The sequence below is a fragment of the Anastrepha obliqua genome, chromosome 3 (assembly GCF_027943255.1).
Source record: "Anastrepha obliqua isolate idAnaObli1 chromosome 3, idAnaObli1_1.0, whole genome shotgun sequence".
Lineage (NCBI taxonomy): Eukaryota > Metazoa > Arthropoda > Insecta > Diptera > Tephritidae > Anastrepha > Anastrepha obliqua.
Window position 1 is genome coordinate 14,719,465 of NC_072894.1, and position 26,241 is coordinate 14,745,705.

At 38.9% G+C, this 26,241-nt stretch overlaps 1 protein-coding gene across 8 annotated transcripts in view; it reads right to left on the reverse strand.

The window, feature by feature from the left end:
- Positions 1–1,308: 1,308 nt before the first annotated feature.
- The window catches only part of LOC129242905 (hepatic leukemia factor), an 89,999-nt gene continuing 65,066 nt past the window's right edge, over positions 1,309–26,241 (reverse strand). For 3 of the 8 annotated variants that reach the window (XM_054879829.1, XM_054879826.1, XM_054879830.1), the window contains 4 exons: positions 10,796–10,950; positions 6,412–6,637; positions 3,955–4,196; positions 1,309–3,886 (listed from right to left, as the gene is read on the reverse strand). In XM_054879829.1, the coding sequence (XP_054735804.1) occupies positions 3,800–3,886; positions 3,955–4,196; positions 6,412–6,637; positions 10,796–10,950 (710 nt within the window). In that variant the 3' untranslated portion in view covers positions 1,309–3,799. Of the gene's footprint in view, positions 3,887–3,954; positions 4,212–6,411; positions 6,638–10,795; positions 10,951–26,241 lie in introns of all 8 variants that reach the window. The other 5 variants (XM_054879828.1, XM_054879823.1, XM_054879824.1 and 2 more) reach the window with 3 other exon arrangements.

Genomic DNA, 26,241 nt, shown 5'->3' on the forward strand with positions numbered 1-26,241 from the left:
GATCTCTGCCACAGTGAGGCTCTCTAACACTGCAGATGTTCTAGCTTAAATTTAAATTAATCAGCAGCAGCAACGAGTTCACGGAATTCCGCTAATAGTTGAATAAAAGCTTCTCCAGCCACAGTGATTTTGTCACCTTGAAGTTGTGAGTACCAATTTTATGCAGGGCAACTGGTTGGATTTACTTAAGCAAAGTCATAAAATTTTAAATGTAAATCATATAAATTTAGTCAGCTGATTTGCTAAAGACGTTTGAAGTACATTCCCTTGCCATGATTTCCTCTCCTGACGATTCCACTATCATTTTGGTATTAATGCAAATTAATTTCGTTCTTGATAGGCTAGGCAATGTACACAATGTCTAAGGATATTCTTAGGTGTTTACAGCTAATTATAAACTTAGGTACACAATTTTCATTTTATTTAAGTTTCTTCATTTCATTCGTATTTCATTTTTTTGTTTTTGCCTTTCAAGTCACTAATAATAATTTTGACTGCTTCATACAAATTAGTTTCTTGTTTTTTAATTTTAAATCGTTTGCCTTTCGACGAGTTCTCTTTGCTCGCTTTTTTTATCTATGCACTGGTAGTAGTGAGAATGAATCATTTCATCACAATGGCGCGTGTGATTATAAACAAATGTTGCCAGCAACCATGCCAATGTGAGCGGAGAGAGACATAGAGCAAACGGACTGAGTGCGCAGCAACATGTTGACGACGAGGCAGTGTGTTAAATTGACTGAGTATGTGACTGATTGCATAGCTGTGACGAATAGTTGGTTGGATCGTATGCCAGTGCAAATATTTTGGTGCATAATTAGCAATCAATTCAAAGGGATTGGAAAAATAGCGCTAAAAGTGCATATAAATGAAAAAAAATGTATAAAAAAATTAAAAAATTAAATAAAAGCACTTTAATATCTATAAAATTATAAACTAACAGGCTTGTAAGCAAAGGATGAAAAGTACAATACATAAGTTTCGTAAGCCTTTAACGTGTTCAAGTCGCTGTTCTTGTTTTGTAAATTAAAAATTTCAGCTCAGTTTGGGATCACAAGCGCTGAGGACTCAACTGTTGCTGCTAATTTATGCTTAGGTGTGTGGAGAAGCATACTTTTTGATTTCTGCTAGTAATATTCCAAAAATATTTTTTGTACGGGAATTAAGTTTGGATCGCAAAAGCAAATTAATGTTGGGAAATACAACTTCTTTACAAATTCATTAATAACTCTGTACAGAAGTTTCTTCAACAACTTCTTAAATAATTTAATTATTAGTATTGACTAAATAAAACTTGGTCTAGGCGAGTTCTCAAAATATGTATATATGTATAAAGAACTTAAAGGAAATTCACTTTTTGTATTTTTTTTTTGTGTTTCAAAAATCCATTGCTAATTATTGTACATAGAAGAAAAGAGCGGCTCACATATCGTTCAGAAATGTTTGTCGAAATATTAAAGCTGGTAATATACAGCATGTTTTTGTTGTACAAATTAAACTTTAAGCAAAAGAATTTGCAGAAGCTGTGAGAACCTTTCAGAGAAGGAGACTGTTGAGCACTTTCTCTATAAATGCCCGAGTTGGAAGCTAGACGTTTAAGGTGTGCTCTGGGTGATCCTATCTTTGACAGCCTGGGAAAGTGATCTAACCTAAATCCCATCAACCGTCGGCGCACACCAACATCATTATATCAACAGCGCTGGTTGGCTGTACCATAGATATATGCCGGTTGACGTGAAGCAGAATTTTATCAAAACTGCGCTTTAGTGCTGCATGGGGAGTGTCAGACTAGTATACGTCAACCATTTAATCTAGCTACCTATCAAATGCTGATTTCAAAATCCACTCGATTTGCATTTTCTAAAGAGTTTGCTTCATTTCATTTCACTTCATTTGCTCAAAACTTTGTACAGGCGAATGCACATGTTTTGATAATAAGAATGAGAGAACACAGCAGTTATTGAGTTCTCACTGAATTTGAATCTCTTGTTGAGCTCAGCTGGCTTATATTTTCTTGTTCCATTTTTTCTTCTTCAACTGACTTTTTATTTCGTTATTTAACAAAAGTTCGCTATTTCGGCAGCTTTAAATCGATCATAACTAATAGCTAATCCAAAAATTACGTCACGGCAGAATTACAAAAAGTCTTGCATTCCGTCTGTTTTGTATTTTGATCTGTCCGCCCTACTTTGCCGTACCAAATTTGAAATCACATAAAAGTCAAATAGGCAGCTCTTCGCATTGTCTATATGGCTCTTAATGCCCGGCAACCTGTCGTTCGCCGCAACATGTTGCAGCAGCATGCTTACTCAACTTGTTTGCTTATGTTGCTGACAACTTTGTGCAACTATTGCTTTTCCTATTGATCTGTTTAGGCTGTATTTTAAATGCAACTACATTTTTTGATCCTGTATGTATGCGCGTGCGTGTGTGTGTGTGTGGATTTGTGTGTGTGTGTGTGTATCTACAAGCAATTTTTTTCTTAATGATTTTTGCTATTATTTCTATATTTCACATGGTTTTTTTATTGTTTTTCATTTGTAACTTTATTCAACTATTTTATAATAAGATTAGTTTAGTCTAAATGTCGTAAGCAGTTTCTTCACCATTCAGTTGTTTTTAACAATAATTTTTTAATATAACTTTTGTTTGCGAAATTTTCGCCTTACATATACACATGCATGTATGTATATGTGTATGGATGTATTATTACCTAAATCGCTGCTTAAACATACGCACATAAATTGCCTTTGTACGCATACGTATGTGTATGTGTATGCTGTATAACTTGAATAGTTTCATTTCTATGCTTGCGTGTATGCGTTTCCTTTGTATATAAATTATGTATGTATGTGTGTATAGTAATACACCTACATATACTTGTATATGTATGCATGCGTGCTTGCTTGTATGTTTTTGTTTTTTCAGTGTTGAACAAACCCAATATTTTATCGAGTTATTAGCCAATTTTGCAGTTTCTTCGAGCTTTTTCTCTATTTATTGTTGCTGTTTTCTTGTAGACGCACTAATATCCCGCTGCTGCACAACGTGAGTATATTGCAAGATTCGTCTGCCTCCCAGTCACCAGCCACCGCGCTGCTCTTCACATTGTGTTTTTTCTTCTCTATTGATTTTTATCTATTGTGGTTCTGTTGTTTTGCTTTGACCCCCGTTGGTTTTGTGTCAGCACTATTTTAAGATTTCTGTAGGAATTTTACTTTGTTTTTGTTTTGATTTTTTCTGTTTAAATGTATTTTTAGTTTTTATATTTAATGCTTCTTTTGCTTTTACTCTTCTCCTCCTTTCTTGACACCTTCTTGAGGGTGCCAATTGTTGTAGTTGTTGCTTCCTTTTCATATATTTTATGTTACTTTACGTTATTTGTAGGCTTATTTTGTAGTTGTTTTTTATCTATTTTATTTAAATGTAAATTAAGAATTTCCTTTTTGTCGCTGGTTCAATAATAAGCTGCAAGTAATTCCTTAATGTCTGTAAATTTATGTGGATGTTTTTTTACTTGGTGTATTTGCATGTGTTTGTGTGTGAAAAATGTATCATGAGTTTTTTCTTCCGTTTCATTCTGTAAGCTGCACACAGGATCATGCTTGCCCATATGTACATACATATGTATGCATGTCTGATCTTCAGATCCTTTGTCGCTCCATGAATAACTGTTGATTTGCTTTAATATATTTGTTTCATATTAAATTGCCTGGTTGGTTGCATCTAAGACTGGTGGTTGTGTTTTTGGAGGTGATATACATATTTATATAGTATAGTTGGGTGGTACTTCTTAACATTACACATCTTGGAATTTTGAGAGACGCGCACGCAAGTCCAAATTTTCCTGTTTCAACTGTTCCACTTCTTGATGTAATGTCGCATTCTGAATAAATTAAAACAAAAACTTGTAAATAATTTCCATACGTATAAAAGTATTTATGTGCCACTCACTTCCTTTTCCAAATATCGAGCACGCATCGCTATTTGGTTCTCCTTTTGGCGGCGTGCGTCACGGGATCGCTTGGCGGCAATGTTATTCTTCCGGCGGCGTGCCCAATATTTGTCATCCTTCAATTCGTCGGGCACAAACTGTTTGCGTGATTTTTTGATCATCGGCTGTGGTTTGAGCTCTTCATCGGAGAATGCTCTGGTGCGTGGATCGAAGTCTCGCCCCGATGACGCAAAGGAGAAACCTGAAAGGTCAAATACTTAAATATTAGCAATGTTTTTCAAACTGTTCGTTGTAAACTATAATAAGTGAACAAAATATAAACAAAAACAACAAGCATTAAAACAAAGAGCAAGGGAAATGTGCGTCAATAGGTTAAGGTTAGAGGTATAATAAAACTTCTAGAAGAAAACAATTTGTACGGGGCGCCATAGAAGTCTCTTTTATTTTAATTGTTTTATGTCTTGCATAGGCACTGCGGCGGCATCATTGGGCCGTATTTTTTCCAAAATAAGGCCGGTCAGGCAGTTACTGTGAATAGTGTTTGCTATCGTGAGATGATAACGAACTTTTTATGGCCCGAGTTGGAAGATATGGATGTGGACAATATGTGGTTTCAACAGGACGCACCGTCCCTTGTCACACAGCTAACGAAACAATTGCTCTTTTACGCGAAAATTGCCGAATAATTTCACGTCGCGGCAATGTCAATTGGCCGCCAAGATCATGTGATTTGACACCGTTGGACTTCTTTCTTTGGGGTTATTTGAAAGAAAAGGGATAATTCGGCACATTAACGGCATAGAACCTCAATTGTGCCTCAGCGTCATCGACATTTCGAAAATTTGGACCATCGGATGGAGGTGTGCCGCCGAGGCCGCGGTGGCCATTTGGCCAATATTTTGTGCAATACATAATTGACAAATGATAATAATTTCCTAAAAAAATTGTATTTGATTCAAAATCAACACCGGCCCTTGAAACTTAACCACCCTTTATGATATTTTCTAAGAGCGTGGTCACGCTTTCTGGGTTTATCCCATGAATGGCTAATACGAAATTCACAAAAAAGGAATGGTCATCATCATAATATACACTGCCGAGCTTAGGAGTGCTTTTTTATCTAATTATAGAGGAACTTTACTTACCGTGCCGATAACTATTCTAACTGTTCTAACTTTAAAGTGCTCTTCAACACTTTTAGTCATCTCAGTTGCCCGACAAAGAAAAATTCGCTAATACCGCTACTATGGCAAAGAATTAAAAATTCACATTTTCGCTCAACAACAACATTGCTTCAATATTTTTGCTAAATCACTAACCGAAATAAAAATTAAAAACAAAAAACTCATTATGTAACTTTAAAATGTATCGGCCCATATCTGCTTCCTAATTTAAATGTGTTTGTCTTTCAAAAACCAAGTACACTCGCTTGTCTAAGAATATTTGTTGCTTAAAATTAGCAAATAAATTTTTTCCTAGCACCTGGGGGAAAGAAGTAATGCACTTTCCTTGCTCGTGAAATATTTGTGTGCGTAAAATTTCCATGGTACGCGGCTCAGATTATTTTTTTGGTAAGTCTATATATTCCTTCATTCATCTGAATATTCCTTTCAAATACATATTTTAATTTAAGCCAAAAAGAAATTAGCATCACTTCGCGTTCATTATAATTTCGAAAATAATCTTCAATAAGTGGATGAGCGCAACTACTCACTAAAGGGGGCAAAATGTTTTTTGAAATTTGCGCGGTACCAAGGCACATCAGGAAGGTAGATCAGCTGATTTGACTTTTTTTATTTTATGTATTCTCTAATTTGTCAGACCGCCTTTTACTTTGTTGTTGCCCATAGAATTCAAGCAGCAGAGAAATATGGCTTGCAGTATTGTTTTTATTCGACTGCTGCTCCCTTTTTGATTTGCCTTGCTCGGTACCCATCCTGCGCGCTTTGTTTTTCTAATAGCAAAGTTAAACTGAATCAGCAATTGACTTTAATATAACTTGTTGTTGTTTTTTCTAAACGCAACTAATATTCGCATGCAGTCAAAATTCAAATTTAAATTAATCTCTGCAAAGATTCATATTGTCGAGTTACAATCGATGGGCCTCCACAGCATATGAAATACCAAATAGGCAGCTGCATTGCACACTAGAAACAAAAACTAGTTCCTTTTTCATCTAAATTATAAAATTTTGTAATATATATATATATATATTACCGCACTTCATCCAAAATAATCTGGCTAAACATATTTAAATATCTCAACTTCGGAACGTGGCTCGCCTACCATAAATGTTCGTAGGTATTCACTCTTTTTGGATATCTTTATATACAAATATATACATATACAGAAATTAGAAAATCGGTTGGGATTTAACAAAATTACTACAGTCAATAAAAAAAAAACTACAACTCACATACATACATTCGCTTGTTTGCAGTGCCGTGTGTACTCACTTGACTCAGCCGGCGATGGTGGATTCAATGTTTCCGGACTTATGCAATCCGATGGCGATGGGGAACGTTCACGTTTCGTCGTTATATGACCCAGACCCAGTCCCAGACCAGCTGCATGCCCTAGCGAATCAGATCGATGCCCCAAGCCACTTGAGTGTCCCAAATGGGTGCCAGGCAAGCCATCAGGTATATTGTTCTCCGATAGGAATTCATCCAAATCTGCGTACTGTATGTGGCGAAACATTTACGTATGCACGTACAGGTGGTAAATGAAAAATAATCAAAAACGAATTATATTTTGTTAGTGGAAATTATATTTAATCAATTAAATGTAAACAATAGAAAACAAAGCAACAACTTTTAAAAACTTTTCGAATTTTCGTATTACACACATTTGACAAAGAAACAAAAAAACACTTATATTATATAATTTTTATTCGAAAATGTGAATTTGTAGTAACATCTTCTTGAGGCAGTGTTTGAAATTGAAAAGCCCGACCGGAAGCCGAAATTTATGGCAGTTTGTATTTTTTTATCCCAATCGCATTAAAATATAATAGTAAGAATTGAATTACAAGATAATCGAATTTTAAAATACCTAAATGGTAACATTTCTATTTATTATTTATGCGAAGTTTTCATTGATTTCAAGAAATCCAACAGGTCATGTCGATTTAATATAATACTTAGCCCGACAGAAGTTTAGACGCTTCAACTTGCTTAGTTAGTGTACAAAAAAAAAAAAAAAAATCAGGTACCTAATCTTCTAATTGCATAAACATAAAACCAATGTGAAATGTGTGCCCACAATTTTTTTCTAAGCCTATAGTCTTGACAGAAAAAGCTCGAATCGGCAGCCGCATTTGTGATGTTTTTCAAAACCTATAGGCTAGGTGATATAATCTAGAGGATACCTAAGAGGCTAACTCACAAGTAGTACTTTTTCATTCCTTTCCGATTTCTTCTGGCACTCTACTGACATCCCCTTCAGAATTTTAAAAATCATATTGTAATAAGTTCAAATTGGTCTTGCTTTGTTGAAAGAAATGTTCTTGAGGCCTACCAACACAAAAAGGTATGGAGAAATTAGTAGAGTTAAAATAATTTAATTTATTTTAGAAATAAATGCACTGAGCTAAGATATACATCGATATAGTAAGAATTGGCGCCTGCACTTTTTATTGGGTGTTTGGCCGAGTTCCTACTTCGTTTTATGGTGTACACTTTGATGTTGCCTACAGTTTGATGCCGCCTCCGAAAGCAAGTGGTTTTTTATGAGGAGATTTTTTATGACAGGAATACACTTGGCGGTTTGCCATTGCCTGCCGGATAGTGACCGGTATGAGGAAAAACTTTTTTTATCATTTGGTGTTTCATGCCCGGAGATTCGAGCCCAGGCACTAAGCGGTTACGGCGGCCATATACGGATATAAGTAAAAGCTCATCCAGAAAAAATTCTCTGATATGGCTCTCTTAACTATACTAGGTATAGTTGATTTCGATAACTTCAAGGCAAGGATGCTAAGTTAAACTATGTAAAACATAGTAGATCGTAGCTCATGAAGGATGAATCGCAGGTATGCGCTCTCCGACTAATTGAAAGAGAAACTCAGCTGTCATTTCTGAGTAAAATTATTTGGCCACACATAAGAGAGAAAAAGTACATTCGGCTCAAGGCTGATAGATCACAAAGTTTGGCCCTCCGGAAAAAATGTTGCGGATAACTCCAGCTGCGTTGTGATAGGGGTTTCGGCAGCAGATTCTGCTCATTTTTATATATATTCTTACGCTTTTCGAATCAATCGCTGTTCAGATGCCAACGAGGTGGCGTGAGCAATAGTTGCGCCGATTTTTCCTTATATCACTAACACAAACTCAGTTTTGTCGTAAACAAACAGCTGCCTTACCCGCTGTTACGTCCGATTCTTCTTGCTTATTCTCAAATTCACTGAGAACCGGTTAACGGTCTCACTTTAGCCACACCTTCTAAACTCTCTCTCCAACGTGCATTGGTCTAATTTTGTGTAATGGAGGCTGTAGCATTTACAAACTCTGAGTTCATAATATCATATATAGGATGCTGAGGAAAATAAGAGGACTTATCGAATGTTGCAATAGGCGACAATTTGTAAATTTTGAAAAGTGTCAAAATGATTTGACTTCTACTCTAAGTTTCGGAATTGTAACCATTCCTTTACTGCAACTATGTCCCTATGCATATGCTCTTTTGATCTTAAAGATTTAGTGTGCGATATTAGGTAAAAATCGGAAAACTATTATTACAATAAAATTTAAACTATATTTGTTGTGGTATAAAATCTCAGAAATTCTCTTTCAGAACAGGTTTACTCTAATTTAAAGGCGTAACAGAAAATGTTATGTTAACAGTGGTAAGTATACCAACTAAATGAATGAGCGAGGAAACAGTGCTCGAATTTTTTAAGGAAAATTACTTTTTCTTATGTATCTTTAGCATACATATTTTCTGTATGGACGAATCAGACGATGCTAATACAAGGTGGCGCAAAATTAATCATCCAATTTGCTTAATGAAAACTACTTTTTCCTATATATTTTTGGCATAAGTAAATATTTTCTGTACAAACAAATCAAACGAAGAGAGTAGAAGGTGGCGCAAAATTAATCATCCAAAATTACTTTTTCCTATATATTTTTGGCATAAATAAATATTTTCTGTACAAATAAATCAGACGAAGTGAATACAAGCTGGCGCAAAATAAACCATCCAAAATTACTTTTTCCTATATTTTTTTGGCATAAGTAAATATTTTTTAGTTAAACAAATTAGATGAAGTTAATACAAGGTGGCGCAAAATTAAACATCCAATTTTCTTAATGATAATTACTTTTTCTCATATAATTTGAGTATAAGTAAATATTTTTTAAATAAACAATTTAGATGAAGTTAATTCAAGGTGGCGCAAAATTAATCATCCAATTTCGTATTTGAATCATTTTTTTGCTAACTAAAAAAAATAATTTTTAATAATGGAAATCCTTATTTTGACCTTTACGCGCTCCATTGCTTGTGTATTTCGTCGCTATTTCCAAAAATTATAAATCTTCCGCTAAGGTGATCGATTTTGCACCACCTTTTATTCTCACAATCGGCCCCTTTTAGCCACTCTGTTAGCTGTCTGTCGTCAGCAAATCTCAATGCAAACAGCTGCTTGGCTTAACATAGCTTTTGTTTAACTGCAGTTAAGCGTTCATGGGAAATAGGTACTCCTAGGCTATAGATTCAGGATGTGCAAAGATCAATATCTTTCCAATTAATTAATTTGTGGGTATATATAATATAATATTTCAAGTACACCCTTCAAATTACTATGAAGGCACTACATATTGCCTAGTTTTGACTATTTATTTTGTAATTTAAATTATTTTTAATAAAAAAATAGTTCTCTCTACAATAAGGACAAAAATAATTCAGAATTTATAAAAATTCGTCAAATTCTCATCAAAATCACAACATTTTTAATTAAAATGTGGGGAAAAAACTATGTGTGCGCGATTTTATAATCCATCAAATTTTAGTATATGTATTTATATAAGATTTTTGATATTTTTTTTGCAAGTAAAATAAAATCTCATGCATTCGTTGGGTATAAAATCAGTTAGCGCCATGTATATCTCACTTTATGCCAAGTAATAAGAGAGATAACGATTGGGTTTAAAATTACAAGCACTGCCGTAATCAAGTTGGTAATAAAATACTTAAAAATCGAGCAGACACATTTTATTGCAAGTACATAGGAACAGATATATATATACGTGTGTATGCATGTATAAACAAGTATACTTGTACATGCATACACATATAGGTACATATACCTGTCGTGAATTATCCATTACAAAGAACACTCTCGGTGCACCACATTTACATGAATACGCATGACTATGTAACTATGCATGAATGTGTACTTGTACAATTGCATTCGTATGTTAACAATTAGAAAAGTAATTTTAAGCTTCATTCAACTGAATATGCAGTCCGCACTACGAAAGCTTCAAAGCGCTGAATTATGAAAATCTTTGTGTATTTGTGTAGAAATGCAAACGGGCCGTCAGCTCATCTGCCGGAGGGTAGACAGGAAGGCTTTGTATCTACGCTCGAAGGCAAACAAATTCATCAAATAAACTAATCACTTCCACAGCTTTGGCTAACCTGACTACCCGCTGCCGGCTTTGCAACTTTTTTTCAAAAAGAAAAAAAAAAAAATATTTTTTAATTGTTTTGTGTTTTTGTAAATATGCCATTTGCTATGTGTGTATGCACGAAAATCAAAAAGTGAAATGTATATATGTATGTATGCATGGATATGAAGAGCACGCTTCACTACGCAGCAGAAATGATACTAACTTGTGTTACCTTAAGATCGGCATCGTACGGCAGAGTTTTATCCCACAAATTCGGGCCGAGGAATGCGGTTTGGGCCTCCACATTCCAGAGATCACCCTCTTCTTTGTATTTGTCATCGCCACAGATAACTTCTTTGTTATTCGATGAGGATTTCCCTGTAATGCAAATTGAAAAATAGAAATGTGAGTTAGAGAAAGGCATTTCACATTTCAGTGTGTCAGGCAAATATATATGTGTGTTTGGTTCATAAATATCATACATGTATATTATAGTACATACAAGTATATATATATATAAAAAATATATATAAGGTTGTCAAAAAAGTCTTGCGGTATTTTTATTGAATTTTCAATTGTTCATAAAATTGGTTAATAATACGATTTAAGTCAAATATGCGCCGTTTTGTTCGATGACGAGTTCCCAACGAGATGCCAACTTCATAATGCCCCTCTTATAGAAGCTCGCTTCCCTATTGTCAAAAAACTCGGAGAGCCAATTTTCACAGGACTCTCTTGTGGACAAATTCCGACTACCAAGCTCGTTCGCCATGGACAGAAATAGGTGGTAATCACTTGGTGCGAGATCCGGACTATACGGTGGATGTAAAAGAACCTCCCATCCGAGCTCCCGGATCTTCTGGCGCGTCACCAAAGATGTGTGTGGCCTGGCGTTGTCCTGATGGAAGACAATTCGGCCTCTGTTGGTCAAAGATGGCCTCTTCTGCATAAGTGCTGCATTCAAGCGGTTCAGTTGTTGGCAGTACAGGTCCGAATTGAGCGTTTGCCCATAGGGGAGCAGCTCATAGTGGATGATTCCCTGCCAATCCCACCAAACACACAGAAGAACCTTCCTGGCCGTCAATCCAGGCTTGGCCACCGTCTGGGCAGCTTCACCGCTTTTCGAACACGACCGTTTGCGCTTCACGTTGTCGTAAGTGACCCATTTTTCATCGCCAGTCACCATCCGCTTCAAAAACGGGTCGATTTTGTTGCGATTCAGAAGCGATTCGCATGAATCCATACGGGCAAAAATGTTTTTTTGCGTCAAGTCGTGTGGCACCCATACATCGAGCTTCTTTTTGAATCCAAGCTTCTTCAAATGGTTTATAACGGTTTGATGACTCATGCCCAGCTCTTGGCCGATGCTACGGCTGCTACTATGCCGGTCTCTTTCGATCAATTCAGCGATTTTATCGCAATTTTCGACGACAGGCTTTCCGGACCGTGACGCATCTTCGATCACCTCTGCACCAGAACGAAAACGTTGAAACCATCGTTGTGCGGTGGAAATGGAAACTGTATCGGGTCCATAAACTGCATAAATTTTATTGTCAGCATGAGATGCATTTTTGCCTTTATCGTAGTAGTACTGTAAAATATGCCGTATTTTCTCTTTATTTTGCTCCATGTTTGCGACGCTATAACTCACGAAAAAAGCAAACAACAATTAATCAAACACGTGTTAGCACGTGAAAAGAGCTTTCCAAAAAGCTCTAGCGTGAACCGATGCGACGAATACAACTAGAACAAGCGCTTGCAAAGACAAGCTTGCGGAAATACCGCAAGACTTTTTTGACAACCTTATATATAAGTATAAAAAAAATAAATAGGAAACAATGTCGTTAAGCCATATGCACTTATTGAGTTTGGCGACACCTACTCATAACAATCACTTAACTGCATACATGCATCCCTAAGTATACCCACATACGTACATAGGCTCTTACGCAATAAGACAGAACTTAGCTTTCTATTTATATTCACTTAGCTGCGGATCTTAGCTAGTTAATACCTAAGCACTAACTGTCTATCTGCAACCTCTCGGCTTTCAATTGGCTTATGATTCGATGGCTCTTATCACTTTATCAAATTATGACTGCAATTTAATTGGTTAATGCCAATACGAATACTTGAAAACTATCTTACGCATGACACTAAGTGGTTTTATGATTTCAGAAAGCAGCTAAATATATAAGTAGTAATACTATGTGCGCTTTTGAATCTTTCAAAGAGCTAATACTTGAGTAGACTGCTTATCTGCGAAACACTCTGATCACATGCCTTGCGATATAAATAATTCTAGTTATCACGATTTCGAGCTATCTTGTAACACAAAAATACCTATGTGAGTGTACACACTTGTCTTGAACCGAATGTAAAGAAATTTAATGGGACTCGGTTAGCAGAATAATTTTTTAACGATCTCTAGCTTCCAGAAATATTTGGAAGAAATTAAGGCTAAAAATTTTAGTTTTTGGGTGGGGCTGTTTTAGGTCAGCTTAATAATTTATATAGATTACTACGACTGATTACAAGATGTCTACTACAAAGAAACGTAAGGGTCTAGCTCCATCTGGTAACACTAAGGATCAATAGGTCTATAGGATGGCTTTCAGCCAGCCAGGTCAACCTAACCTAACGTAACCTAACTACGACTGCTGGTCAAACATGAAAGAGAGCTGATGTCTAACATTCGATCTTGGCCGAAATAATTAGTCATCCAAGACAACAAATACTACCTCTAATACTAAACTAATATCTAATAATCCAGTAAAACTATTTGGACTCCATTTTCAATTCGTCGTATAGCAGAGGTCGGCAACCATTTGAGCCGGAAGAGTAAAAAATTACAATTTACACAATTTCAAAGTTATTATAGCGCCACAAAGTTTTTTATTGCCAATATAAATAGTACTCGCGTACAATTTTTTGATGAAAAAAAAAAAACGAATCTATTTATAAGAAATAATATCGATTTACTCATATATACCCTATGATCAAAAAGTACCGCGAAGTTGATGTTGACTGTTTTCTTCGATTGCCAAGGCGTAGTGCACCATGGGTATCTTCCATCGGGCTAGACAGTCAATAAAGAATATTATTTATCCCTTTTGAAGCGTTTGAGAGATGCTGTACATCGCAAACGGCCGGAAATGTGGGTAAACACAAGAGTTCATGAGTGGTTTACACGTTTCAGAAAGGTTTGTGAGGACATAAATACCAATGAACATACGGGCTGCCCAAAATCAGTAATCAGTGAAGACTCCATCGAAATTCGTCGTAGATTTATCAAAAATGAAACGAAATCATCATCATCAATTCATGGAATCGGAGTTGAATATGTCCAAAAAATCGATTTATCGCATTTTAACTGATCATTTGGGCTTACAAAAGGTCGGTGCACGTTTCATTCCACACAATTTAACTGAGGACCAAAAATTGCTTAGAATTCAACATTCGTAATGAGGTCTTACAGAGGCGAGAAAAGACGAGAACTTCCTTTACAACATTGTAACTGGTAATGAAACGTCGTGTTTCCAACATGAACCTGAAACTAAGCATCAAAGTGTCGAATGGAAGGCCCCAGACGAGCCACCTCCCGAAAAAAGCGCGTTTGGAGAAGTCAAAAATCTAGTCGATGCTCATTTGTTTTTGCAATTCCAAGGGAATTGTCCTCAAGGAGTTCGTGCCAATGGGCCAAACCGTCAGTGCAATTTTCTATATTGACGTTTTGTAGCATTCGTTGAATTCGCCCTGAATACTTGAAGCTGGTGCTGATTGCATGATAATGCAACTCCACTCCAGTCGATCCACTCTTGTGACTGATTTTTTGAGTAGAAATCGCATTTTAACCATCAGTCACTCACTGCATTCGCCTGCAATGGCTCCCTGTGACTTCTGCATATGCGGAAAATTGCATTTGGCTACGAAAGGAAATGTTTCGCGTTCGTAGAGGCCATACAAAATGCTTGTACCGACGTCCTGAAAGACATTCCGGTCAATGACCTGGGACACTCTTTCGAAAAACTTTTAGATCGCGCAAAACAGTGTATCGAGGCCAGGGAGCACTATTTTGAATAAATAAACTCGAAGTTATCAGAACAAAGCTCGTGCCGTTTCTATTTTAGCTCAATCTCGTTTATTTTGGACTTCAGCTTGTATACATAATTATCGGTTTGGCCCTTTTTGAGATTTTTACACATCGAGTATGCTGCAAATCCGCTCGAGACGTCTTCGGTTAAAGTCTTACACCTTACGCCTGTAAATTACGTTAAAATTTTCATGAAATTTTGATAAAATATTTAAAAGAATACTCGGTTTTATTGAAAAGTATTGCAAGTGTATGCAATTCCCTCCCCAACCCTTTCCCTTTCGTCCTATCGTCCTTTTCCCTCACCTCTTTTTCCCCTCTTGCAATGGTATCACAAAAGATGAACCAAACTCTTCCGTGCAAGTGGGCCCACTCTCTGGGCAACCATCAGTACCTAACCTGACCTATGCAATTCTTAAGTCAATTGATTTCCCAGTAGTCATCATAGTTTTGAGACTTGCGTTTAGAGGCTTTTTCGAATAGGTGGCAGAAAAATGATTGGAGCAAATATTTGAATACTTCTTTGGTATGGGTTTGACAATTATCCAGTTAAATGAGTTAAACGAGTACTTCCTTCTCTTATCTATCCAAAGTTAAACACGCTTAATACAGGGTTGTCCATATTCGACGGACCCATTTGGCAACCCTGTATCTTTTGACAGAGACGTCAGATCGCTTAATGATATACCGCGTTGGAAGCATCAGTCCAAGCACATTCTTACCATGGAACAGTATACGCCATGCGAGCGCTCCCAAATTGTTGAAATTTACATTCAACAAAAGAAGTCAATTGTGAAAACTCAACGTGCGTATAAAAAATAAAATAATGTGAAAAGGGCGCCTTCTAAGAACAACATTAAACGTTTGTACGGAAGGTTTTCGACTGGTGGTGATGCTTTTTCTAATCCAAAGAGGCCAAATCAAAACCGAGCATGGCGATCGGAATATTGCTCTTGTACGGGCCAGTGTTGAGACGTCGCCAAGGACATCCCAAAATCACCGTTCTCAGCAGTTGGGCATTGCTCGGACCACTTTACAACGAATTATCCGCATTGATTTGCATTTATTCCCGTATAAGATTCAATTGACGCAAAGATTGTTGCCGGCGGACAAGCCTCGTCGATTGGAATGGGCCCAAAGAGTCAGCGAAATGGCTGAAGATCCGTCGAATATGGGCAACCCTGTATATTACATAAATGCTTAAAGCAGCAGTTCTATTTGTTTATTTCTATAGCAGCTGATTACCCCTTCCAAATGTATAGCCTAAATTTTAAATACTACGGCTTAGCCAATAAAACTACCATAAACTTTGATAAATGTAGGTTAATAATTCAATGATACGAATAGTGGCCATTTTAGTGCTAACGCTAATGAATAAATCAAGACATTAAATGCGCCAAATGGCACTAAATAAAAAACCAAACAACCAAAACAAGAAAAACATTCACCAGCAGCGCGCAGGTAGTGAAGAAAAGTGCAAACGTTGCAAACATGCATTGCATGCAGAAATAAGTAAAAAATAAAGCAAAACCAAAATAAAAATTCACACCCGCAAGTCCACACAAACACTGCAAACCCGTACACAAGAGACTCCAGCACGGCAAGACGTGAAGTAAGCGCGCATGCGCAGACAGACACATACAACCAGCGCATGCATATGTGCATATCCCTCACCACACATACACACACACACACATTTACATATGCACAAATATACCCCACGCTACAACGCATTCGAGTCCAAAAGTCAGGCGGTGCAAATCATTTCCGTATTCAATAGTTACATCGTAAAATACGAAGTACAAGAACAAAATAAACAGCACACATAATTTCGTTGGCGCAGAGTGGGCTCGCTGTGGGTTGGTAATAATAAACACTCATACATCTGGCTGGTGTATTATTTATAAAAGCGTGGAGCAAAGCGGTTGGCCAAAACAAGGAAAACCAGAAAGCAGGCAAGCGAAAATGATAAATGGAGAAATGGAGAAAATGATAAAATGTGCAAATGAGTGAGAAAAAGGCGCAATAGGCCATTGTAAAATCTGACTTTGGCTGACTTTCAGCCGACAAATGACGAAACGGTGCTGCGTTGTGCGCCAGCAACAACAACGCGGCTTCAAAGCCGCTATAAAGTAACGAAAACTAAAATAGAAAACGAAAGTGAAACGTTGGTTTTTTTTTCGTTTTTCTTTCTCTTTTCTTGTTCAGCTTGTATTTATTGTGTCATGGTGTGTGCGCGTGCGTGCGTGTGTGTGTGTGAGCGCGTTTTGTTTACTTTGCGCGCATGGCATGTGCAGGCACAGTTTTATTTATTTTTTGTTGCATTGCCTTTTCATTTTAGCAAGCTTTTCTCTCGACTGCACTCAGTCGGAGTTATATTTAGCGCAGCGCATGCGTGACCGACCAATAGCACTGGTGCGCATTGCTATTTGAGTTGATTTCGTACGCGACTGCAGTGAGTTAATTAGCTCTGATTTCCAGCGAGCGTTTGAGCGAGAGTTTCCAGTTGACGGAGCTTTGGTTTTTCGTCTCTCGAAAGCTTTTTGGCACTTCAACGCAGAATTTGCCACTTGGACTTTCCGGTCGCCTTTCTTTCGGTTTTCCTACAGTTCCCATGCATCTTTTAGATGTATGTACTCGTATGTATGTATGTGTGTATGCAGTATTTCGATTGCTTCCAACATTTCTTTGCTTTTACTTATGGCTTTTCTCGAGAGCGTCGCGTTTCTTTGAATCTGCCAACAGCACCATTTGTAATACGAGTTTTGGTGAATGGGCTATCGGAGTTATACATGCAATCTGGATGTTGGCCGAACACTCTTAATCGCAAGCAACATCTTTGTATGTATGTATGTGTAGCTGAGAGCACACTTGTATTTGGTTATCTGGCTGTTGCTTAGTAAGTGTGCATGCAGTAGTTTGAGGTGCAACATTTCGCTGTGCATTTTTCGTCTTAATTTTTTTTTATTGTCGTTTTCGTTATTACCTGTCTGTCTGCTTGTCTGCACATTACTCGAAGATTTCTGCTGCAGCTTCAATTTCAGCTTCGCCAACTGAAAATTTCCGCTTTCTTATTCACTCTCACTTTCATTTGACTACGATTCGCTTTGGTCTTGGTTTTTTGTGTGCTAATAACTGGTTTTTGCCGTTGTCTAAGTGGCGGTTTGTCTCACTGCATTATCTGTGTTTCTTTCTTTACATTACCAAATGTTGCGAAATCTTTGCCATTTTTCTGCTATTACGATTGCAATTGAATAATACTTGCATCTTAGAAAATTGCATTCGAATTCATTCACGTTTGTTCGACTTTTCTTTTCTGTATGGGGAGGTCTTCAGCTGAATGCGTATGCGTTATGTTAATGTGCACAGAGTGGCTTTAAAAGTATGCGCATAGAAAGAGTAACGCGGTAACTATCATACAAGAGGGTCTCACTTTTGTACTATTTTATTTTAATATTTTTCTAACAACTTATTTAAATCAGCAATCAAGTTGTAAAGGAAATTTTTACTTTTCAGTTCAATACAAGATTTGAAAAAATCAGTAGGTATACCAAAAAACTAAAAACAAATGAAGTTTTAGTAGCACTTCCTAATTCGACAAAAAAAAAACAAAAAAACAATAAATAAAAAACGAATTAATTTTACATAAAGGGTCTATCAAAAGTGACGTCTAGATATCAGTAGTGAAAAATTCCTAGACGGTACTTCCTGGCGGTATTTCCAGGCTGGCGAAAATCCTCCACTGAACCCTCCCCGAGGGTGCCAGCTGGTAATAAGTACCACAGTTTTCCTATTTTCAGGAGGTACTTAGCTAAGTTAAGGGTACTATGGGTAGGGTTCGATACTCCTCAATAGTACAGCACTACTCAAAGTACCTTTAACGTGGTCGGGGGTGAAGGGCTGGATTAAGGTGTGATGCGACCCGTGCCGAGAATCTGTCAGGCTTGGGGCCCTTCTATAAAATAACCAAGTCTCGAACGGAGCTTACGGATAACTGGCGCCCTCCGTAATAATTAGCCTTACCCGTGTAGTTCGGAGCTATGCACGGGCGGACATCCTTTCTCCGACACTCGTGGGTCCAAAATGCAAGCAGACTTAAAAAAAATAAATAAAAAAAAGGAGATCGGTCCTCCTTCTAATAGACCGACAGGAACTAACAGTTCCGCAACAAGAGCAACGGTTGCACCGAGCTCAAAGAAAACGCCATCCATCGGCTTAATAAGTCGATCCAAACACGCAACGACAGCCTCAGCGAAAGCGAGGACAGCTGACACGTACTCAGGACTGGACACAGGTCCAAGTACAAGTAGGGGGGCACTGGCCCGGCAGTCAACTGCGATTCAGCCCCCAAAAACGGTCCCGACCGGAAGCAATGCTACTGCTAGCTCCGGTACCGAAGGATGGCCGCTTGTGAGGGTGGTAGACCCAGCGAAAGCGAGCTACCAGGATCGCAGAAACGCGGCTAGGCTCCTAAGGAGGGTGCACGAAACTCACCCAAAGGAAAGTGAAATAACACAGGAGTTGAAAGAGGCGATTGATAGAGCGAAAGCGATCATCCCTGATTTCAACCCTGACTTCAAGCCAACACAATCGGCTCCGAAACGACAGCGGTCCTCGGAGGAAAATAAGCCAAACGCAAAAAGGCACAAATCAATGGGCGTGACGCCCAGAAGATCATTTGCGGAGGTTGCAAAAGACCGCCTGATCATAGGAGTCCTGGACGAGAACCACCCAGAAGGTATGATCCCCAGAGCCCAGTGGAAATGGATCGAGGCCGAGCTGACGAAAGTGGCACTGAAAGTTATTCTGGAGAACCCCGGTCCCCCGCCTGCGTGCGAAGACTTAGGCTGGCACCAAGGCCAGATAAAAATTATAGCTTGCGACGATGAGAGATCGGTTCAACTGTATAAAGAGGCCATCTCCAAAGTCGGCGAAGTGTACCCAAATGCCAAGCTAGTGGTCGTGGACAGGAAGGATATTCCGTCCAGGCCGCGAGCAAGGGTTTGGTTACCTTCAACCGTCGAAGACCCGGATGAAATTATGAAGCTCATTCGGGTCTGCAATCCGGACATCCCAACGCAGGAATGGAGGTATGTCAAAACTCTCACCAGCAAAAATAGCGCGGAAGAATCGAAAGAGCAGAAGCGCGCCACCATGCAGGCTCTCCTGCTCCTCACAGAGAACTCAATCGAACCATTAGCGAAATGCGATGGGCATCTGAGATACGGTTTCGTAAAGGTGAAGCTTCACATTTACAAAACAGACACAGATGCAATTGAGTTCCTCGCCACTAAGGAAGGTGAAAAGCTCATGGGCGAACCAGAACCCATGAGCGAAACCGAGCCAATGAGCGAAGACGACCGGCCCACCGAAGAAGAATACGCCTCTTCAGGCTCAGAAATGGGCTTAGGGAGGCTGTACTTCGAACGGGAGGGTAAGTACCACACACAACAGCGTAAGTATTCCGAAAGGGAACTTTTATGCGAAAGCAAAGAAGACCCAGACATTACGCTAACAGCTGATGCATCTTCTACAGATAAACCTTCATCACTGTAAAGAAGCCTGCCTTGCCCTCCTGGAGCGTCTGGCAGAAGATCAGCCGGACGTAGTCCTCATCCAGGAACCCTGGGTACGGAATGGCGAAATCTGCGGTCTGAGGACATCAGGGTATAAAGTATACAAGACCAATGGTGAAGGTACTAAAAGAGCATGCATAATGGCGAAAGCACATCTTAATATATTTATGATTCAAAATTTCAGTAACGCAGATACCACGACGGTTAGCTGGGAAGTGAGCGGAAGCAACATCTGGCTAACCTCGTTCTACTTTGCCGGAGACGACACAGGTCCACTGCCGTCGCCGCTAATAAGAAGCCTTGTGGAAGACTGCAAAGCACACAACCGCAAACTAGCCCTAGGAGGTGATGCCAATGCCCACCATACCGTATGGGGGAGCTCGGATACAAACGAACGAGGTGAGTCTCTCTTTAATTATATTATATGTAGTAAGCTTTTAGTGTGTAACAAAGGCAACGAACCTACATTTATTACGCGCAATAGACAAGAAGTTCTTGATATTACGCTAGTTTGTCAAACCCTCTACGAAAAGATGACGCAGTGGAGGGTTCTGAATGAACACTCATACTCCGATCATCGTTACATAGAAATAAAATTTGGGGGAAAAAACTCACAGGCCCCGCCCGCCAGCAGGAACTTGAAAAACACCAACTGGCATATATATAAACGGGAACTTAAGGAAAGACTCCCAAACTCCCAAAATATTACTATTGAAGACAGAGAATCATTGAACGAACACGTACAAATCCTTACGGAGGTCTGTAGAACTGCGCTATACAAGGCTTGCCCCTTAATTAAGTATAAGGGGAAGAAAAAGCCGCCCTGGTGGTCAGAAGACCTGTCTACACTAAGAAACGACAGCAGAAGACAGTTTAATAGAGCGAAAGCGACACGAGAGAGTAAAGACTGGGACTGCTACTACACTAAGCTAAAAATTTACAAAAAAGAAGTTAGGAAAGCGAAAAGGTCTGGTTGGAGAACGTTCTGTGGAGAAATCGAAGGAACCACAGAGGCCTCCAGACTGCGTAAAATCCTTTCAAAAAAACACTATACCACCGGATACCTCCAAAAACCGGACAGGAGTTGGACTACTTCGAGTGACGAAACTCTGAAGTTGCTAGTGGACACACACTTTCCCAGCAACGAATCATCTAACGTGTTAATCAACAATGGTACAGAAAGACCAAACTCTGACATTGAAGAAATAATCACTGAAGCTAGGATAACCTGGGCAGTGAACACGTTCAAACCATTTAAATCACCGGGCCCAGATGGATTATTCCCGGCCCAAATACAACATTCACTAAACTACATCATGGAGTGGTTGACGGTCATATTTAAGGCCGCTCTGAAACTGAAAAGTGTCCCATCAACATGGAAAGAGGTAAAAGTGGTCTTTATCCCTAAAGCGGGAAAAAGTTCACACACAACACCTAAGGATTTCAGGCCAATAAGCCTATCCTCCTTTCTGCTAAAAACATTAGAAAGAATTTTAGAAGAGCATATTAGGGCTAACATCAGCCCTTATAAGCTCAGCATCTCACAACATGCGTACTGTAAAGGGAAATCAACCGAAACAGCACTTAACTCACTTGTTACAGAAATCGAGAAGTCAATGTATAATAAAGAATTCACACTGGTAGCCTTCCTAGATATCGAGGGCGCATTCAACAACATCCTACCGGATACCATAATAAAGGCACTGACGGACTTCGGGATCTCTGGCGCTCTGGTTGAGTTCATTAAAAACATGCTCTTGAGCAGATTGGTGATCGCAACCCTAGGGGACTCAGAGATCAAGAAAAAAGTTAGCAGAGGAACACCTCAAGGCGGTGTGCTGTCCCCTCTCCTATGGGTGCTGGCACTAAACTCATTGCTAAAGAGCCTAGAGGAGAGAGGACAACACGTTGTAGCCTATGCGGACGATGTTGCATTGGTAGTAAGGGGGAAATTCCCCAATACACTCATAGAAGTCATGCAGGATTTACTGAACATGGTTGAAAACTGGTCAAAAGCAAATGGGCTAAGCGTCAACCCCAATAAAACTGAACTCATCCTATTTACCAGGAAACACAAAATTCCAAATATAATTCCTCCGACTCTAGGTGGAACGGCACTGTCATTCAGTGATGAGGCCCGCTACCTAGGTCTAATACTAGACCGAAAGCTAACATGGAAGGCAAATGTCGAAGATAGAGTAAAAAGGGCGACAATAGCACTATACTCTTGTAAACAGCTAATAGGACTAAGTTGGGGTCTCTCCCCATCTATCGTATACTGGCTTTACACGGCAATTGTCAGACCAATCCTAACATACGGCATATTAGTATGGTGGCCAGCTTTAGATAAATTGTACGTCAAAAGAACCATGGCACACGTACAAAGAATGGCCAGTCTTTGCATCTGCGGGGCCCTCAGAACCACACCCACAGATGCACTAAATATTATTCTTAGCATTTTACCAATAGAGCAGTACGGTAAGCAAACAGCTGCCAAAGCAACTCTCAGACTAAGAGAAATCGGCCTACTCAGAACGTACCAAAGAGGGCACTCCTCAATTTTGGAACAATTCCCCTGCATTCCCAGCACAACGGATTTCTGTAAGACCAAGGACATCAATTTCGATAAATCCTTTGTCACAGTATTTCCTTCCAAAGAGGAATGGGATAACGGGCTCATTGTCAAGATAAATGACTTAAACATCTACACAGATGGCTCAAAACTAGACAACCAAGTAGGCGGAGGGGTCTACTCCGACAAACTCGGAGTATGCCAATCATTTCGCTTGCCTGATCATTGCAGTGTATTTCAGGCGGAAGTCACTGCCATAAAAGAAGGGCTTAAAGAGATAAAAACGAGAGTATTATCCGCAAATGAAGTCTTCATTTACTCGGACAGTCAAGCAGCAATAAAAGCGCTGGAATCAAAAACACACTCGTCAAAAACAGTTCTAGAATGTTTTAAACTACTAGATGACGTATCTAAGTGCTACAAGGTGCACCTTATCTGGGTACCAGGCCACAGAAACATTGCAGGAAATTGTAAGGCGGATGAACTCGCAAGAACCGGTACAACGCTCGGTCTCGAACCGGATAAGGCGCTGATACCCATGCCCATAGCCACTTGTAAATTACTTATAGACAGGGAAACCATCAAAAAGGTAAATACAATCTGGCAAAACCTCACAACATGCGAACTAAGCAGACAGACATGGCCGAACTGGAACAGCGGTCGATCGAAGATCTTGCTACGATTCAACAGAGAATCTATAAGAAAAATGATAGGTGTTTTAACTGGTCATTGCTTAATAGGCAGCCACGCTAGAAGGTTAGGACTCCCTTACTTCGATTTCTGTAGAAGCTGTCTTAATACAGAAGAAGAAGAAACAGTCAGACACCTTTTATGTGAGTGTGAAAGCCTAGCTATGAGAAGGCTGCGCACTCTCGATACAGCATTTCTAACCGATGTAGCGGACATAGCCCATCTAAAACTAACGAAGCTCTGCTCGTTTATTAAAGCAACCGGATGGTTTGAAAAGGAACACGTAGAGTAAGGATAAGCTCCAGTGGTATCACAATGGACCTGCTGAAGGTCTAAGTGTGTCTTGCGACAACCACCCTACCTACCTACCTACCTACTTCCTCTAAAGCCACCTTTGGCATTTGTCACTATAGAAAAATGCGATAAAATTATTTAAACTTATTATGAAAATAGTCGATCTTCAAGAAAAATCATATCGCAAAATGTATGTTGGTGGAAATAATCCTCCGAATGAGTCGACAATTGAAAAATTGGTGAACAAATTTGAAGCAACTGGTTCTTTCGAGGATAGAAAAAGGACTGGTAGACCGAAAATTGGACGTCCTGCTACAGCGCAAAGTGTTGCTGAACAACTTTCAATATCGCTGCCTCGACGTTCACAACAATTAGACATTAATGAGTCCAATATTTAGCGAGTTTTACCTGACTTACTCATGAGGGGCATTTAAATGATGTAGTTTTCCTCTTAGAATTGTTAAGAGCCGCATATGTGGAATGTGTATACCTATGAAATGAGATTTTTTTCAATTCCAAACGTTTATTAACAAAAAATAGTTACAAATTTAATTTTAAAAACAATAGCCATCGCTAACGACACAGTTTTCCCATCTCTCAGGCAATTTGTGGATGCCGCGCCAAAAAATTGATCGTCTTTGGCCGCAAACCAATCATCGTGCCATTTTTTGGTTTCCTCGTGAAAATTGAAGCGCTGCTCGGAAAGTGCGTGGCCCATCGATGCAAACAAATTATGATCGGAAGGCGCCAAGTCTGGTGAGTAAGCCGCATGCACAAGCGGTTCCCAATCGTACGTCTCCACCAATTCCCAGGTCGCTCTTGTTCGATGTGGCGGTGCATTGTCATCAAGAAAAATTACTTTGTGACGCCGATCGACATATTCTGGGCGTTTTCGGTGTATAGCGCTTTTCAAATCGGCTAATTGTCGTTAGTAGCGTGCACCGTCAACTGTTTCACCTGGGTTTAATAGCTCGTACCAAATCATACCACGCTGATCCCAGAAAACACACAGCATTGCCTTGCGGCCGAAGCGATTTTGTTTGGCTGTTGTTTTTGGCTTGTGGCCTAGCGGACCATACAATCGGTTACGCTTGGGATTTGAGAAATACACCCATTTTTCAACACCTGTAACGATTCGATGCAAAAAAGACTTCCTTTGATGAGCTTGAGAAGTGTTTTTCTTCAATTGATAACAGAAAACCAACGATGTCCGCAAATCGTAGTTTGAAGCACGAAATTCGAGATTTTTAAGAGCGAGAAAAATGCATTGTTGTATGAAACGTAACAAACAATGAACTGAATATTGTTGACAGATGACAGACGAAAAAAAAGATGCCTGTATTTGGAAAGATCTTAGCGACATCTATCTACTAATAGCTGAAAGTCTCATTTCATAGGTATCTACTTGTAAATCCCAAGGCCTCGATGGTTAGGACACGCTGTGCGCATGGAGGACAGCCACCCTCAAAAATCCTTTTTAACAACGAACTCTCTAACGACCCGGCCCGAGGACGTTCAACGTGAACCTAGCTTGAACAAGTCATAGCCGACCGGAAAATACTACTAGTTAAGAGCTGGCAGTTTATTGCCATCAACCCTGCAGATTAAAAGAGGATTGTGGACGAAGCTTAAGCTCAGCCTGCGTTGTAATCGCTACTTGGCGATGATGATAATATCCTATATTGTGAGACCGTCTGATTGTATCATCTGCAGCAAAGCTCAGTAATAGCTCTAACTTCGAATTAAAAATCTTTGTTGCTGCCAATATTCTGTCTTGTATTGCGACGTGGCTACTGTTGTCATTTTTCATTAAGACTTACCAAATATTTGAAGTGTTGAATTCCCTCAAAGGTAAAAGGGAACATATTAGAGAAGAAAACATTTGTATATCTCCATAAAATTGTACCACGAAATAACTGTTAGCTAATAACCCTTTAGTTTCGTTTTACTTTATTCAGAGATGAGTCCATACGGTTTAAAGACACAGTTTGATTCAGCTACTCATTTCATAAGCCTGGTGAGAGTTAAAGTTATGAGGACAGGTTAATGAAAACAAAAAAGGAATAACGCGGCCAAATTTATTGGTAGGTGACTGCTTGGAGAAGTCCTGCTCTTAATGAAAAATTATTTAACTGGTTTAAGAGACTAACATATAATTCTGGCTAAGAGGAATGATAAAGAATGTTTAAATTTTGCAGATTTTCAACTGGCTCAGGTATTAGATAAAAAAAATTACATGCACCGTAAACGCATAAGATGGGATTCTTTGGCACAGATTTGAGGATTAGTTTAGTGTTGTTCTTAAAGGATATGAAAAATTGATGCAGACAAGAAAATTAATTTAATTTTTTCTTTAATTTTTTAAATTCTGGTTTTCTAACCACATAAAGCGTTCCAAGTTTTCTCTTTAATCTGAAATTTTTCCGAACTCATGCACATTCTCA